The 14,442-nt window shown below is 40.0% G+C and overlaps 1 protein-coding gene across 1 annotated transcript in view; it reads left to right on the top strand.

Annotated features, from left to right (window-relative positions):
- The window catches only part of Csmd1 (CUB and Sushi multiple domains 1), a 1,274,530-nt gene that overhangs the window by 790,855 nt on the left and 469,233 nt on the right, over positions 1-14,442 (top strand). The window contains 1 exon segment of the mRNA XM_059244994.1: positions 1,551-1,638. Within this exon segment, the coding sequence (XP_059100977.1) occupies positions 1,551-1,638 (88 nt within the window).

Raw genomic sequence — 14,442 nt, 5'->3', positions numbered from 1 at the left:
CTTTCTTCCACTTCTCTCTTAATGTCTGTTTAGTTTTTGTTGTTTTATGCTGACAAAGTTTGTTTCACTTCTTACATGAGTATTGTACCTATTTTCTTTGTACTTACCGAAGAATTACACATAACACCCCCAATTATAAAATCAATACCAATTTAGTATTATATACAAAAATTTTGCTCCTTACAGTTTAACCCCTAACGTTATGCTATTGATTTCATAAATTGTATCTTTATACATTAATATTCATCAACATAAATTTATAATTATTTCATGTATTTCTCTTTCAAATAGTACAGAAAACAAAAAGTGAAGTTGCAAATCAAAATAATATTACTTTTCATATATATATACATATATATATACACACACATAAATATGTGTGTCTACATTTTTTCAGATATATTTTTCTATGTGTTTACTTTTATGGGCAAACTCATTTTCAGTGGTTTGAAGTCATATCTAAAGTCCTTTCATTTCAACTCAGAAAAATTCCATTTCTAATGCTCTACTTTGCCTTTGGTTTGTCTGAAAATGCCTTCAATTCCTTTTCTTTCTTGGGGGATACATTTACAGCATACACAATTCTTGCCCTGTGGCTGTTTCTGCATGTGTTTCTCACAATGCTCTGCCGAGAAGGTATTTGTGCTACATTTATTCTGTGTTCCCTTGGTCTTTGTCTACACATTCCTTTTGCTTCTACCCTGTGCTGCAGCAACTGATACCACCAAAGCCCAGGCCTGGTGATTTCCAGAGTATAGACCAGATGGGCTCTAATATCACACAGGGATCTCTCTCAGAAGCATCCCCATGGGTGTACACTAACATCCCAGTAAATTGAACTGGATCACAAGCCCTCAGTTAAACACATTTCTGACAAGAAAAAAAGAACTTTCCTTGATTTGATGAGACAGTTTATGTAGGGCGAGATGGATGTTAGAGTACCATCTACTCTATCCAGTATGCACATGGTTCTTAGGGACTGCTCTGTGGTGTTGGAAACCCGACAAGAGGCTTAGGAGACTCAGAAAGGAAACTGCACACCTGTACAAAGGGCTCATTCCCATGTCAGTTCAATGTAAAGCACATTCAACATTTAAACTTGCATTAATTTTTTATTAGACTATATATATATATATATATATTATAGATCTTGTAATATATGTATTATAGATCTCAATGATTATCACCTGCATTATTATTTATGGGGAGTAGACAAAACTGTCTTCTTCATAGGCACAGGCCTTTTCCCTAGTCCTATAAACTGACTCAACACAAGAGAAATCATTAAAAGCAAATGAACTGCTAATTAAATGTTCACCTCTTCAGTAGTGGAAAGACCTAAACCAAAGAACATCACCATCCTTTCATGGGTAAAGGTGTCTTTGATTTTCAAGACCAAAGGTTCACTTTAATGTAGCTGAGCTGTCTTCATTGTAAGAGAATTCACTTTGAGTCATAATCATTGAAGCTCTGAGTGTGTCTTGCATACATTTTCAGAGTATTTCCTTGATGACTGGGCAATTTTCTGATACCACTTCTCTCTGTTGCAGTGACCCAAGGAGGCGTGTCTCTGGTCTCTGACATGTGTCCAGATCCTGGAATTCCAGACAATGGCAGAAGAGCAGGTTCTGACTTCAGGTAGGAAACAAAACAATAGCTTGGAAATGGAGTTATTTTCTAACATGTATACCTGACCTGTCATTTTTATCTCATTTGTCCTGTTGATGGAAAGACACAACTTGTCATTAATTAAGAAGCTGCAGTATTTGCACAACTCTGGACGTAGTATGGTGATAATTTCCAGGTACCCTGACATTGATGGCTTCAGAACCTGAGTGAGGCTAAAATTTTGACTCTCAAAGTATGTAAAAAAATTTGTCTTCAGATTTATAAATATACTTATGTTTGTGTGTGTGTATGGTGTGTGTAACTTGATAGTCTCATGCTTAAAAATAAAGAACACAAAAATTGTATTATGGCTTCATGATTATTGCCTCAAATAAACTTTTAGGGTGTCAAATACTACTGGTCCTCAGTGTCATTGACTCCAAGAGGCTGCCCATCAATTAGGATTATGAAAAGCTGGAGACCCCTCTCCAGTTACTCTACCATGATGCAGCTGTGATTAGAAACACTCCAGGGCTTTGCATTTCTTCCTGTCTCTTAGAACCTATCTTTTTCACCTCATGTGAAGGGCTAGTAAACAAGAGTAATCTGAAGAAAATCAAGAGTGAAGGGCACAAGAAAGGAGTTTTCCTTCCTATAATCTGCCCATTTATTTGAGAGACAGACAGAATTAAGGCTACCAACATGGGCTGAAAAGCTGTGCCAGTCATGCAAAGGGGAGTCCATGGATGCTCAGTGAGCCTGGCACAACAGCTGTGCCATTAAAGAGGATGGGGAAGCAGGATGCTTGTCTGTGGGGTGGCTGTCACCGAGTTGATGGTATCACTAGAATTTCTGTCACCAGCTACACAGTGCTGTAGACTGGGTGAGTTTTCAGGAAAGGTTTATTTCATGTCCCAGTCTGGTAAATCTAAGGTCAAGATGCCACATCTAGCAAAGTCCCAAAGTGGTATAGGTTGTTGAAGGAGAAATTGGGAGCCTTATTGAATGAGGGTGCCTGGGCCTCTTCCTCCCATCCTGTCTGTCTCTGTCTCTCTCTCTCCCTCTCTCTCTCTCTCTCTCTCTCTCTCTCTCTCTCTCTCTCTCTCTCTCCCTCTCTCAGAGGTTTAGATAACACTTCTCTGAGCAGAGACTGGGCCAGTGATTTTTATTCATATATTTATATATATATTTACATATTTATATAATATATAACATATATTTAATTTTGCTGGTTTTTTGTCGTCATTGTTGCTGTTGACTGGAAACAAGTTAGAGTCATATGGGATGAAGGAATCTCAATCGAGCAATTGCCTCCACCAGTTTGAACTGTAGGCAGGTCTGTGGGTATTTTCTCCATCAATTATTGATGGGGGAGAGTCCACTTCACTAATGATGATGCCGCTCCTGGGCTGGTGGTCTATATAAGAAAGCAAGATGAGCAATCCATGGGAAGCAAGCCTATAAGCAGAACCCCTTGATGGCCTCTACATCAGGTCCTGCATCCAGGTTCCTGCCTCAAATTCCTTCGCTGACTTACCTCCATGATGGTGTACCATAATCCGTAAGCCAAATAAACCCTTTCCTCAACCATCCTGTACCCCCACTCCCATTGGTTGATTTTGTCAGTGTTTTATCACATCAACAAAAAGGGAACTAGGGTGGAAATAATGGGGTTTTGCTTGGCTGGACTTGATTATGCTGTTTCGGAGAGTGTCTTAGTTTGGGTTCCTATTGCTGTGATGATGAAATGAAATACCATGACAAAAGCCAAGTTGGGAAGAAAGGGTGTCCTTGGCTTACATTTCCAGATCATATCTGAGGAAGTCAGGACAGGAACTCAAACAGGCCAGGAACCTGGAGGCAGGAACTTACTGGCTTACTCCCCCTGGCTTGCTTAGCTTGCTTTCTTATAGAACCCAGGACCACCAGCCTAGGGATGGCACCACCCACAACAGGCTGGATCTTCCCTGATCAATCACTAATTAAGAAAATGCCCCACAGCCTTATCTTGTGGAGGCATTTTCTCAATTGAGTTTTCCTCCTTTCAGATAACTCTATCTTGTGTCGAGTTGACATAGAACTAGCCAGCGCAGGGAGTATTGTGAAAGGGTTTGGAACTTTGACCTGAACTCAGAGCTTAATGAACAACAGCAGAAGCTCAGAATATACAATTGTTCAGAGAGGCACACATGATTGAGGCCTAGCTTATGAAGGCTCAGTGGTAAGCAAATACTCTGCCGGGGCTGTTCATGTGCTATTTTGTATCAACCATCTGTAGAGGTGAAACCTGTGCTTCAATGGGACTATAGGCACTTGTCAGAAGAGATAGAGGAATCACCTGTGAATAATAAGATGCCAGCATCATTGAGGCCAAGTCTTGTCACAAGTATTTCAAGGTCAACACAAAGAAGCCGTGGTCTAGAGAGGTACGAGGCAGCAGCTTGGTAGATACTATGCCCCCTATGGTACTGGTTTAAAAGCGTAAAGAGGTCATGGTGTGTAGCTGAGGCTTGTCACTATGTGGCAGGGTCAGCATCTCTCTGAATAGAGGCCAGAATGGCTACTGATAGAGGGGCAGTCTCCATTTCCATAGAGACTGCAGCAAAAGGGAGATGCCAGAGTCACAAGACAACCCCAAAGACAAGGTTTAGAGGGAAGTCAACCTGAGCTTGCATGATAGGCTGTGTCTGTTGCAGAGGGCAGAGATGGAGAGCACCAAATCAACCCAGCCTCTGTGAAGCCCAGAAGACCATCATTGAGTCCCAGATGCTTCACAGTGGGCTGTTTATGCTATTGGGTTCATTCTTTGATCAGATTGTAACTGAGTCCTGGTTCTTCTGTCTTAGACAAGGAATGTATGTAAATTAATATCACCATCATCACCACCATCATCATCATCATTATTATTACTTTACAGAAGAGTCATAATTAAGAGATTTAAAAATCCATGGATTTTTAAGAAGACATTGAACATTTAAAGTGTTCAAATTTCAAAGTTGAACTGTGTTTTATGTTGTGATATTAATTGCCTGACCTGGGGCAGTGGAAAGCAAGTGTGCAAGCTGGGGCAGTCATGGAAGGAAGACAGAATCTGCTTCTAGAGGATACCCACAATCCTCTGTTTTAGTGTCTTAGTTTCCCCAGGTCTCTGTGTTGTTCACATTTCTCCAAGAGTGCAACAACCAAGACTTTGGAAATGGCTAGAAATGAAATCTGAAGAGTATTTTGATTTTATTTTGAGATTTCATAGGACTTTATTGCCAGACAACATTTCAAGGAAAAAAGACTTTCGCTTTCCACTTGTATATTTCTTTGTCTTGCCTGAATGAGCAGCCTTGAACCTTATTACAAGGTTGCTTGGAAATGGGCATTATCTATGGCTTCTTTATTCTCAAGTTGAAAAGGAAGGAATTCCGATTTTGGTCGAGAGTGTGATTTCAGCTCTAAGTTTTCCATGGTGACCTTTATTGAGTCAAGGATGTAGTGATCTATTTTGTATTTGTCTGGAACTTTTTTTTAACACAAACAGATACAAGATTCTGTGAAAACTCTTTTCTACATCTATAGAGATTATCTTGGCTTACCTGCTTAAATTGCTAATATAATGTGTTAATACATTGATTTCTAATGTATCGATATCAGATTTGGTGCTAAAATTAAGGCATCCTGTCTTTTTTTGGTGTTGTGGAAGGAAAGGGAGTCTCATGCATGCCAGACAAGCATTTGCCTGTGGGCTATGTGCACCACCTGACATTATTTTGCTTCCATTTTGTTAGATTTCACTTTCTAAAACTTTACACATCTCTGACACACAGTTTCATGATGTATAATCCTATAAGGATTTTGTCTGGTTGTACTGTCACAGTAATACTTACCATATAAAAATTAATTGGGAAATCTTTCATCTAGAATATTCTAGAACAGTTTGTTCGTACTTGGTATTGGCTTTTTCTTAAATGCTGAGGAGATTTACCAATGAACCAGGAGAGAGGTTTTCTCAAGAAAGGTCTTCAGCCACTGACTCAACAGTTCCTTCATACACACATCTCCTTTTGTTAACTGTTTATAGTTTATATCTTTCAGAGAATTTTAAATTTTCATTCATTTGGCAAAACATACGGACACAAAACTTTCCATAGCATTTTCTACAGTTTAACCTTGAGTTATTACAATGTGTCCAATTAACATTTCTATACATAGTAATTTTCATTTTTTAATTAGCATATAACATATTAGATTTTGTTGTGGAGTTTTCAATCATAGTCCGTTTTGTGTTGAGTCTCCTGTCTTCATCTGCATCCGTTCTTCAATACCACTTTGTACCTTCCCTCTCAGAGAAATTTTGTTTTCATGTTGCAGTGTTATATTACTACCATTTTATTTCCTGGGCAACTCTTTATCTGCCTTTGTGGTCCCCTTTCTAGTTTTATAACTACACACACACACACATATGCATGTAAGAGAGAACGTGTAGATTTTTCCTTCTGAGTCTGGATTATCTTGCTTAATGTAATCATATCTGACGGCTTCCACTTTCCTGCAGTTTTGATAATTTCACTTTTCCTTATGGCTTCATAAAATTCCACTATGTGTATATACCATATTTCAAATACTAAACTTATTTGTATTTTATTTTATATGTATGAGCATTTTGCTTGCATGTATGTATTTATACCATGTACATGTCTGCTGCCTTCAGAACTCAGAAAGAGGGTATCAGATCTTCTTTCCCTCTGGTGCATGTACATGCAGGCAAAACACTCACATACATTTGTAAATTTATTAATACTACATTAGTGCTAAGAATATATTAGTTCCTATTAAACATTTCTTCTAAGTTACCTTGAAAAGAATTTTTTTTCTATAAAAACATGTTGTTTCCAGTGCTAGGAGTAATAGAGGGTTATGAATTCCCACATAGTTCTGTACCACCCACCACCTCTGTCCCTGTTTCCAGTTGTCAGTAATATTTCCCATTCTGAAATCACACTCATTAATACTGAAGTGTCTCATTGGAAACATCTTTAAGCACTGGGAATCTGTCAAACTAATGGTAATAGATAGGGCTTCAGAATTGCTCAGTTTTTGTTAGACAACTTTACTTCATCATTGGCAACAAATATAATGTTTTTTTGAAGTTAAAGATACATTTTAATAAAAATTTCTGATGAAAAGTATAATCTTATCAATCACCATTTGTCAGTCATCCAGATAAAAAGGCACTCAGTGGATAGGCAATCAGCCACTGGCTCGGATGTCAATCACGTATGTCTTTGTCCTCATGACTGACACCCCTGAGATCTCAATCTGCACTGGAGAGGCACTGTGGATTCAATGGATATATACAGTAAAATCCCAAACTATTCTTGCTTTATAGGGGACTTTCTTAGGTGGCCTTGGCCTTTTCTGTGTAAGGCACACTGTCCTTGCTTGAGTGCTGCATTCACCATCTGGCAACACAATAGAAAGATCCTGTTACGTCTTTATGTTGATTTACAAGAGCTTTGATTTTACAGATCCCCTGAAAGGGTCTTTATTCGAGGATCAATGGGTCACTCCATGAAAAGAGATGCCTAGGCCTGCAAGCTGGGTCTCCACAGCCCAGGACTGAAAAGTCACTATTCAGACGTGTGTTCCATTGTAAGGAAAGTTGGGTGGAATTGAATTGAAGGTCATTGGTACCCTGAGTTGTCATTGTGCAGTGACCACTGGCGTCAGATGCACATGACCTGCATTTATTGATGATACTTGCTGTCTGTTTTCCATGCATCTGGAGAACCCATGTGTGTTCACACACAAACTGATGCACCCTGGCCCAGAAAAGATGCCTTGAGTCTTGGATGAAGTGAGATGTGAAGGCAGCTAGTCCACAGGTTTCCTACCCTGCTGATGTTTACAACAGAAAGGGGATATTCTTCATTATTTTATAATTTTAGCAGCTCTTTTAGTAGAAATCAGTTCAGTTCTTTCTAAATTCTTATAACCAATACTAATGACTATTATATAATACGGATGAATGTCTGATGTGGTCAAGATGAGCTGGACTCAATTGTAGCCTATGCTACTATAATTATATGTAATTTGGAGCTGCTTTTTGTTTGAAGAGGCCTTACTTTATTAAGATGATAAAGTATCTGTCTTCTAGTTTTGTTTGAATTATTATTGTTTCCCTGGAAACCTTTGTGGTTTTCTTAAGGCAATCTAAATATTAATTCCAGGGTTATCAATAAATTATTCAGTTAATGGAGCCTAACACAAAGCTTTCCTGTTTGAATTAAGTCTGTGGGAGGAAAGTTTCCAAAGTATTTGTTAGCATTGACCACTGTCTAAAAGACAAAGTATATTCATTAAAAGCGAGGAATTATGAGTGAGATTGATGTAGGAAAGAAGGTGTTGTGTTAGGGGAGGATCCTGGCCTCTGTTGTCTGTGTAGTTCCCGTCCTGAGGAGAACATAACTCCTCTATGTGCACAAGTGCAATTATCATCACTTTTTAAAATAATTTCATTTTCACTGATGGGAATTTGACCTGGGCCTTCATGCCTTCTAAGCAAGGACTCTACCAACTGCACTACACCCAGCTCCCACCCCCACCCCCACTCTTTCCCTCATTGCTGGGCTAGAACTTAGAACTCTGCATATGCTAGGCAAGCACCCTATCATGACCTTCATCCATAGTCCCTGGGTGCTATTGTTGTTAGTTGTTTATTTGTTTTTAATTCATTTGTTTGATTTTTTTTTTTTTTTTTGCTTTGAGATTAAATCTTGATGTTAAGCCCAAACTAGTCTCAAACTCATCACTCACCTGCCTCAGCCTCTGCAGTACCAGGATGTGCATAAACTCCCTAAGCTAGCTCAGTGAATAGGTTCTTTCAGAATAAGTTAACATGCAACTATTAGGGTGAGCCTTGATTTTTGCTGTTTTGTTTTTGACACAGGGTCTAGGTGTAAGGCCAGGTTGGCCTTGAACTTGTAGTTACTCTCATGCCTCAGCCTCTCAAAGTGCTGAGATTATGTGTCCCTGCTACTATACTCTATCTTTCTGTGCATGTTTTTTTTTCTTCTTCTTCTTCTTCAGTTGTAGCGGAGATGAATTGATACCTTGGGACTCAGGCAAGGCAAGGGCTCTACCACTAAGGTAGAGCCCCAGCCCTTACAAATAGAATCTTTAAACTTTAAGGATTGTTGTGGCAAGATCATGTCTTATCTAGGACTTGCTGCTGGATCTTGATGATGGCAAGCCTCTATCAACACTAGTTCTTTCTAAACAGTGGTGACTATAGTAACTACATTTTCTTTTTCATAGTGACCTTGATGGACCACTGTGTTCCACGGGTGTAAAATTTCACAAAGCAGCCATGTTGGGAGGAGGTCCTACCTTCAGCCCTGTATCCCAAGCAACAAACACACTTACTATTGAAAGGGAAGGGTTACTGAAAGCATACACTGTTGTGACTGCCACCTGAGCAGGGCTTTACATTCCCATGCACAGTGGGACAGGTTATTTGTGTATATGGTTCCTAATCTAAATTTTAGAAAATGTTTATCATAGGTAAAAGAAGGAAAACTGAACAAAGGGATCTCCCTGAATGTTCTGAGTCCACAGCTCCTCAGCAATTCCAGTATTTCACCTAGGGAACTCTCCTGAACACCACTCTGGGCTGCCTGGAACCAGATTCCTGAGCTCACAGTCCAGCATAATCACCATTCTTCAGTTTCTGTCTCCTGTTTTAATTTCAGAGTCCCACAATTACCCAGCATGGCTGTCTATAGCTCCTCACAGCCTGGCCCACACCCCCTGTATCCATGACTCTTGCCACATGTAGTATAGAGACAGCTCACATGGAGAGAGACAAGGATCTTAGAGTAACAAAATTGCAAAATACCCCCATGCTTTTCTTAGGATGGCTGTTCATTTTGTAAAATGGAACATGGCTCTGTGCAGGCTCCTGTTCTCCCTCCCCACTCAGCTATTCCCTCCCTGATTCAAAGAACTCTCACCCCAGCTCTCTACAGCCTACCCAGTCAGCCTTCCCAGCATCTGTATGCCTATGACACTTACTTGTGTTGCTAGAGTTTTGTTAAATCATGAGGTCCCGAAGGGAAGGGGACAGGCCTTATTGATTTTATCTCTTATTGCTGTGCCCAAGTCATGGTAGACACTTTTATTTTCTGTTGAATTGGATTAAACCAAAGTTAACAAGCCTGTCCCTAGGGATATGTGATCACAGCCTCATTAGTACTGTGTTAAGCCAATTAAGTTAGCCACTACTGGTCAGGGAATGGATTAATGACTCTTTACAAAAAAAAAAAAAAAAAAAAAAAACTATGACCTATACTAAAAAAGAAGTTTGGAGATTGGCAGAGTGAAATTATGACCAAAAGGTCATATATGATTTAGAACTGATGGGAATGTGTTAATGTGCTAATAATTTCTCTTCCAATACATAATAAGCACTACTTTAACTCCATGGTATAACTTCGAGTCTTCCCTTTATTTTTTAACTGTTCTTTACAAAGTTGCCTATAGTGGATGGGATCTGTTGCTATCAGATGGAAGGAGAAATTGAGGCATGTAAAGGAGAACAGACATGATCCATGAGAATGAAACAAGTCAACCCCTTTTTTGATGAGATGTTGGTCACGTCCGTGGCCAGAGAAGGCTGTGTTCCTTGTTCCTTTCCATGTGGCATATAGTGATGGTGCTTAGAGTAACTCCAGCATTGCCATGATGTTCTCTTCCCTCTGCACCTCTGTAAAGAACCCATAGAGTCTCTCAGCCAGGGGACAAGTTCAACATTTTTCCCATGAACACTGATTCCCACTAAATCTGTCCCTGAATTATTTTTTAAGTAAGGGGGGAGGGGGTGAGAGAAGTGCCACTGTGCTGTGAGACAAAATCCTCACGTTCTTATTGTTTGCTTGTCCTGTGGGACATTATTGTTCTCCCTCCAGGAAGTGAATCTGGAGAGGCGAAAAACAGGACTTAGTGTTGGTTTTGTTTGTTTTTGAGACAGCCCCGTTGTGTATTTCTAGCTGGCCTTTAACTTGCAGTGATCCTCCTATTTCATCATCTCAGTGTTGGGGTTATAGGTATGAAACCCTTTGCTCAGCTTAAGGCCTTGGCGTTGTATAAACAGGCATAATTTTGTTACCTCTCCTACTTGTTACTCTATTGATTCTTTTGATGTCTTCCCATTTTAACTCCTCATAAGGGAAAATTCAGTTGTACTTATGAGATAGGAGCAGAGTGCACAGACGAATCTCCGTCTGCTATGTAATCATGATTATCCCTTTAGAGCCTCTGTGTTCCTGTGACTCTTCCCTCCCTACCCTCCCAACAGACCTAAGGGATGTGGCTTCCTATCTGACCTTATGATACAAGCCCTGTATCCTTTGCTCCCATTCAGGGCCCTATCCTGCCACCTGAGGATGACCCTTTGTCCTTCTTTACCTCTCCTATACTCCCCGGGGCCGTCCTAGCACTGACCACCATTGACAAGTCTATGTGTGCTTTTGTTTACAAGTTTAACTAGCATGGTGCTGGCTTCTTTCCCCTAACAAGGGTGTAACCTCCATAAAGAGGACAGCTTTGTCATTCATTATCACTTTCTCAGTGTGGGACCCAGCGTGGGGCTCACAGTGAACATTTGGTAATTACTTATTAAATCATTCACTTTCACTTTTAAACGAGTTACATATTTACATATTGTAAGGCAGTGATAAATGTCAGCACAGGATGCAGACTTTTTATCCATGGGTAATTTTTCAGGACCATCTTCATTCTGTACGAGAGAGCTACTGTGTGGATACACAGAGATGGGCCTCTGCACCTGTGTGCTACCTGCAGATTATTTACATACAGCATTGTTCATCTTAATAATAAGAGGGGAAAGGTAATGCTATACTGTCATTAAAGGACATTGATAGTTCAGTCTACTTTCCATTATCCTTATCAATTAAAAAATCAACTTACTAGTAAAAGAAGACTCTTATAGGTTACAATTAAGACTTTTTTCAAAGCTTAATAAACTCGGAAGCCTTAGGTTGGTTCATCTCTGGCCCGGGCTCTGCTTGGAAGAGATTTGCCTCCTTTTCTCTCATCCATCTTCACTCAGTGTTTGAAAATAGGACTCAGTCAAAGAGCTGTCCTTATTTTTCAAAACTCAAGTGTTATTGCTCCAGCCACTGCCTGTGTCAGCAAATGGTTTCTTTGCTACTCTGTTAACTAGTGGAACAGAAAAGGAAGTGATGTGGGGCCTGGCTCATCATTCTGTGCAAATAGAACCAGCTTGGTAGAGTTGTCTGTAGACTTTAAAATCTGTTTTTGAGTCTGCAACAAGAATGCCCCTTCCCTGCACCAAAATGTCTTCAGGATTAGAAAATAATTGAAGGATACAACACATTTCTATGGCCTCCCTAGGAGGCAAGCATGTAGCTTTCTAGAAACTTGTGGTTGCTAAGAAACGAAACAAGCCTAGGGAAAGCATTTGCCAAAGATTACTGTTCCTCTGAAGAGTGACAGTCCATCTTTAAGGACTGCTTGGAGAGGTACCATTGCCATGTTGTCCTCCTTGCCCTGGGAAACCTTTGTGTATCTCTAACAAAGGGCACATTGAGAATGTTTCAGATGTAATTCATCTGTCAAAGGCTGCTCCCGTGACTGAGGGTGAGGAGATTCTCAGACGTTCTTCGCCTTTTGGTGTTTGTAAAAGTGGCATTATTTTGTGTATATATATGTGGGGTTGTATAACCATTACTTAAGCATGCATTAATCTGTTAGCTTTGAAATGAAAAAGACAGCTGATAAACTAATTATTTGATTCCATCATCATCATTAGAAGCCCTGGTCTGAGGACAACTCCTCCAATGGGAGTATACAGTAGTCTCTGTTTCTGGGTTCATCATGTAAAAAAAAAAAATGAGGTGAAATAGAAAACATGATCATTTCTCTTCTCAGATGGGACCCTAACTCTTAGCTATTCTTCCATATCTATATAAGAATAAGAGTCTATAAAACTTACATGACGCTATTCAGAAACACCAATGACCTTTGGGGCCAGAGGAAGCATGTGTGTTATCAGGTTCCAGGACACCTAGAAGAGGTACTGACTTTATAGTATAAAAGCTTGGACTCCTACATCACTATTCAGTAAATTTGGTTAGGGCCAATCTCCTTGCTTCTTAGTTTCCTCTTAAAACCCTTCAGGGTCTCTGATTATTAATTCTGTTTTCCTCTATTCTTCTGCCAGAAATTAAGAAAGAGTCTGGCAGAGTTAGTGGTCTTTGGTCTGTACTTCATAGGAAAAGGCCGTAACTTATTCTCACCGTTTTGATCCTTCCAGTTAGACACAATCCAACTGCCAACTGTCTCAGCTTAATTGGAGAAGGTGTGGGTACTAGGGGTTTTGAAAGTTTTAAATATTGTGGTAAATATAATGCTCACCACTTTCTTTTGAAGTGTGTGCCATTAAACTTATTCCCAGAACTGCACGACCCTCACCAACACTCTTGTTCAGAATCCCCTTTCTCTAGCAAAATTGACACTGTACTCCTAAAACAAAGTGTCATCCCACATACAGCTCACACTCACTGTCCCACTTTCTATGTCTGTGGATGTGACTACTATGTGTATCTTAACTATCAGTAGGCTAAGCCCTCATAAGTATCTGATGTGCAAGCAATATCAGTAATCACTGGATGCACAGTTTATGTCGTTCGTAAGAAGATATTAGGAACACATGATGATGCTATCATGCAGGGCTTGTATTTGAAAATCAGTGTTTGATACCAAAAGTGTTCTGTAATGTAAAAAGCTCATATTTGGAAGCCTCTCCGTGTTGTCTGTTTACTACAGATTCTGTATATAAGCAGAAGTTGGGAGCAATAAGGGTGGCTCATTTAGTTCCCTGTGCAAAAGTATCACCCCTTCTTTGGCCTCCTTCAGATAATGTCCTGAGAAAAACAGTAAGGAAGCAATGAGCTGGGGCGGTGAGCAGTTCTGTGTGCAGAAGTCCCTGGGATAGCATGATGCAGCCTGTGCTATGGAACATGAAACATCTACCTGCTGAAACAGAGACACAGGTGCCATTCAGAGTCCTAGAACGTGTGGCCTGGTCTCAGCTTGCTATCCAAGGATTTGGATGAAGAGGGTCAACACTCACCTCACTTTCAGACACTGGAAGGGAGATCACCACAGCAACCATACTGGTTCAGATATTTGTGTCAGTGTAGACCTTTTTCCAGGCACCTGCATTTTCAATCTAATGGCAAGTGTTATTTTTTCTCTGTATTGAAATTGTCTATTTAATTACTGAAATGCTGATTTGGCAAATGTTTAGAGCTGTGGTTTTCAACCTTCCTAACAATGCACCCTTTATTACAGTTTATGTTATGGTGACTCTCAACCATAAAATTATGTCACTGCTATCTCATAACTGTGAATTTGCTACTACTGTGAATTATAAATATCTGATACGCAGGATATCTGAAATATGACCCCCCCCAAGGAGATCATGACCCACAGGTTGTGACACACTGTTTTAGAGGAAGATGTTTCTGACTAATGTAGGTGATGGGGTAAAAATGGAGGACAGATCTGTGTATGGCTCATAAGTCACCACACTCTTGACTTTGGCCTTGAACTAGAGCACTGCTTTTATTTCTTGTGCTCATCTCACTTCTGAAGCCAGTTTCCATTAGTAGCAATTCCTCCTGACCACTGTGGAGAACAGCTGAAAATTTGGGATGGGTAGGTCAGCATGAGAGGCACCTACTTTCTAGGTGACATTTCAGAGTGTCTGGGTGATGGCTGTGATTGTGGATAGGGCCCTTT

This window comes from Peromyscus eremicus, chromosome 17 (assembly GCF_949786415.1).
Source record: "Peromyscus eremicus chromosome 17, PerEre_H2_v1, whole genome shotgun sequence".
Classification (NCBI taxonomy): domain Eukaryota; kingdom Metazoa; phylum Chordata; class Mammalia; order Rodentia; family Cricetidae; genus Peromyscus; species Peromyscus eremicus.
The sequence above is the reverse complement of the archived record's forward strand: the minus strand, read 5'-3'. Positions and strand labels throughout refer to the sequence as shown.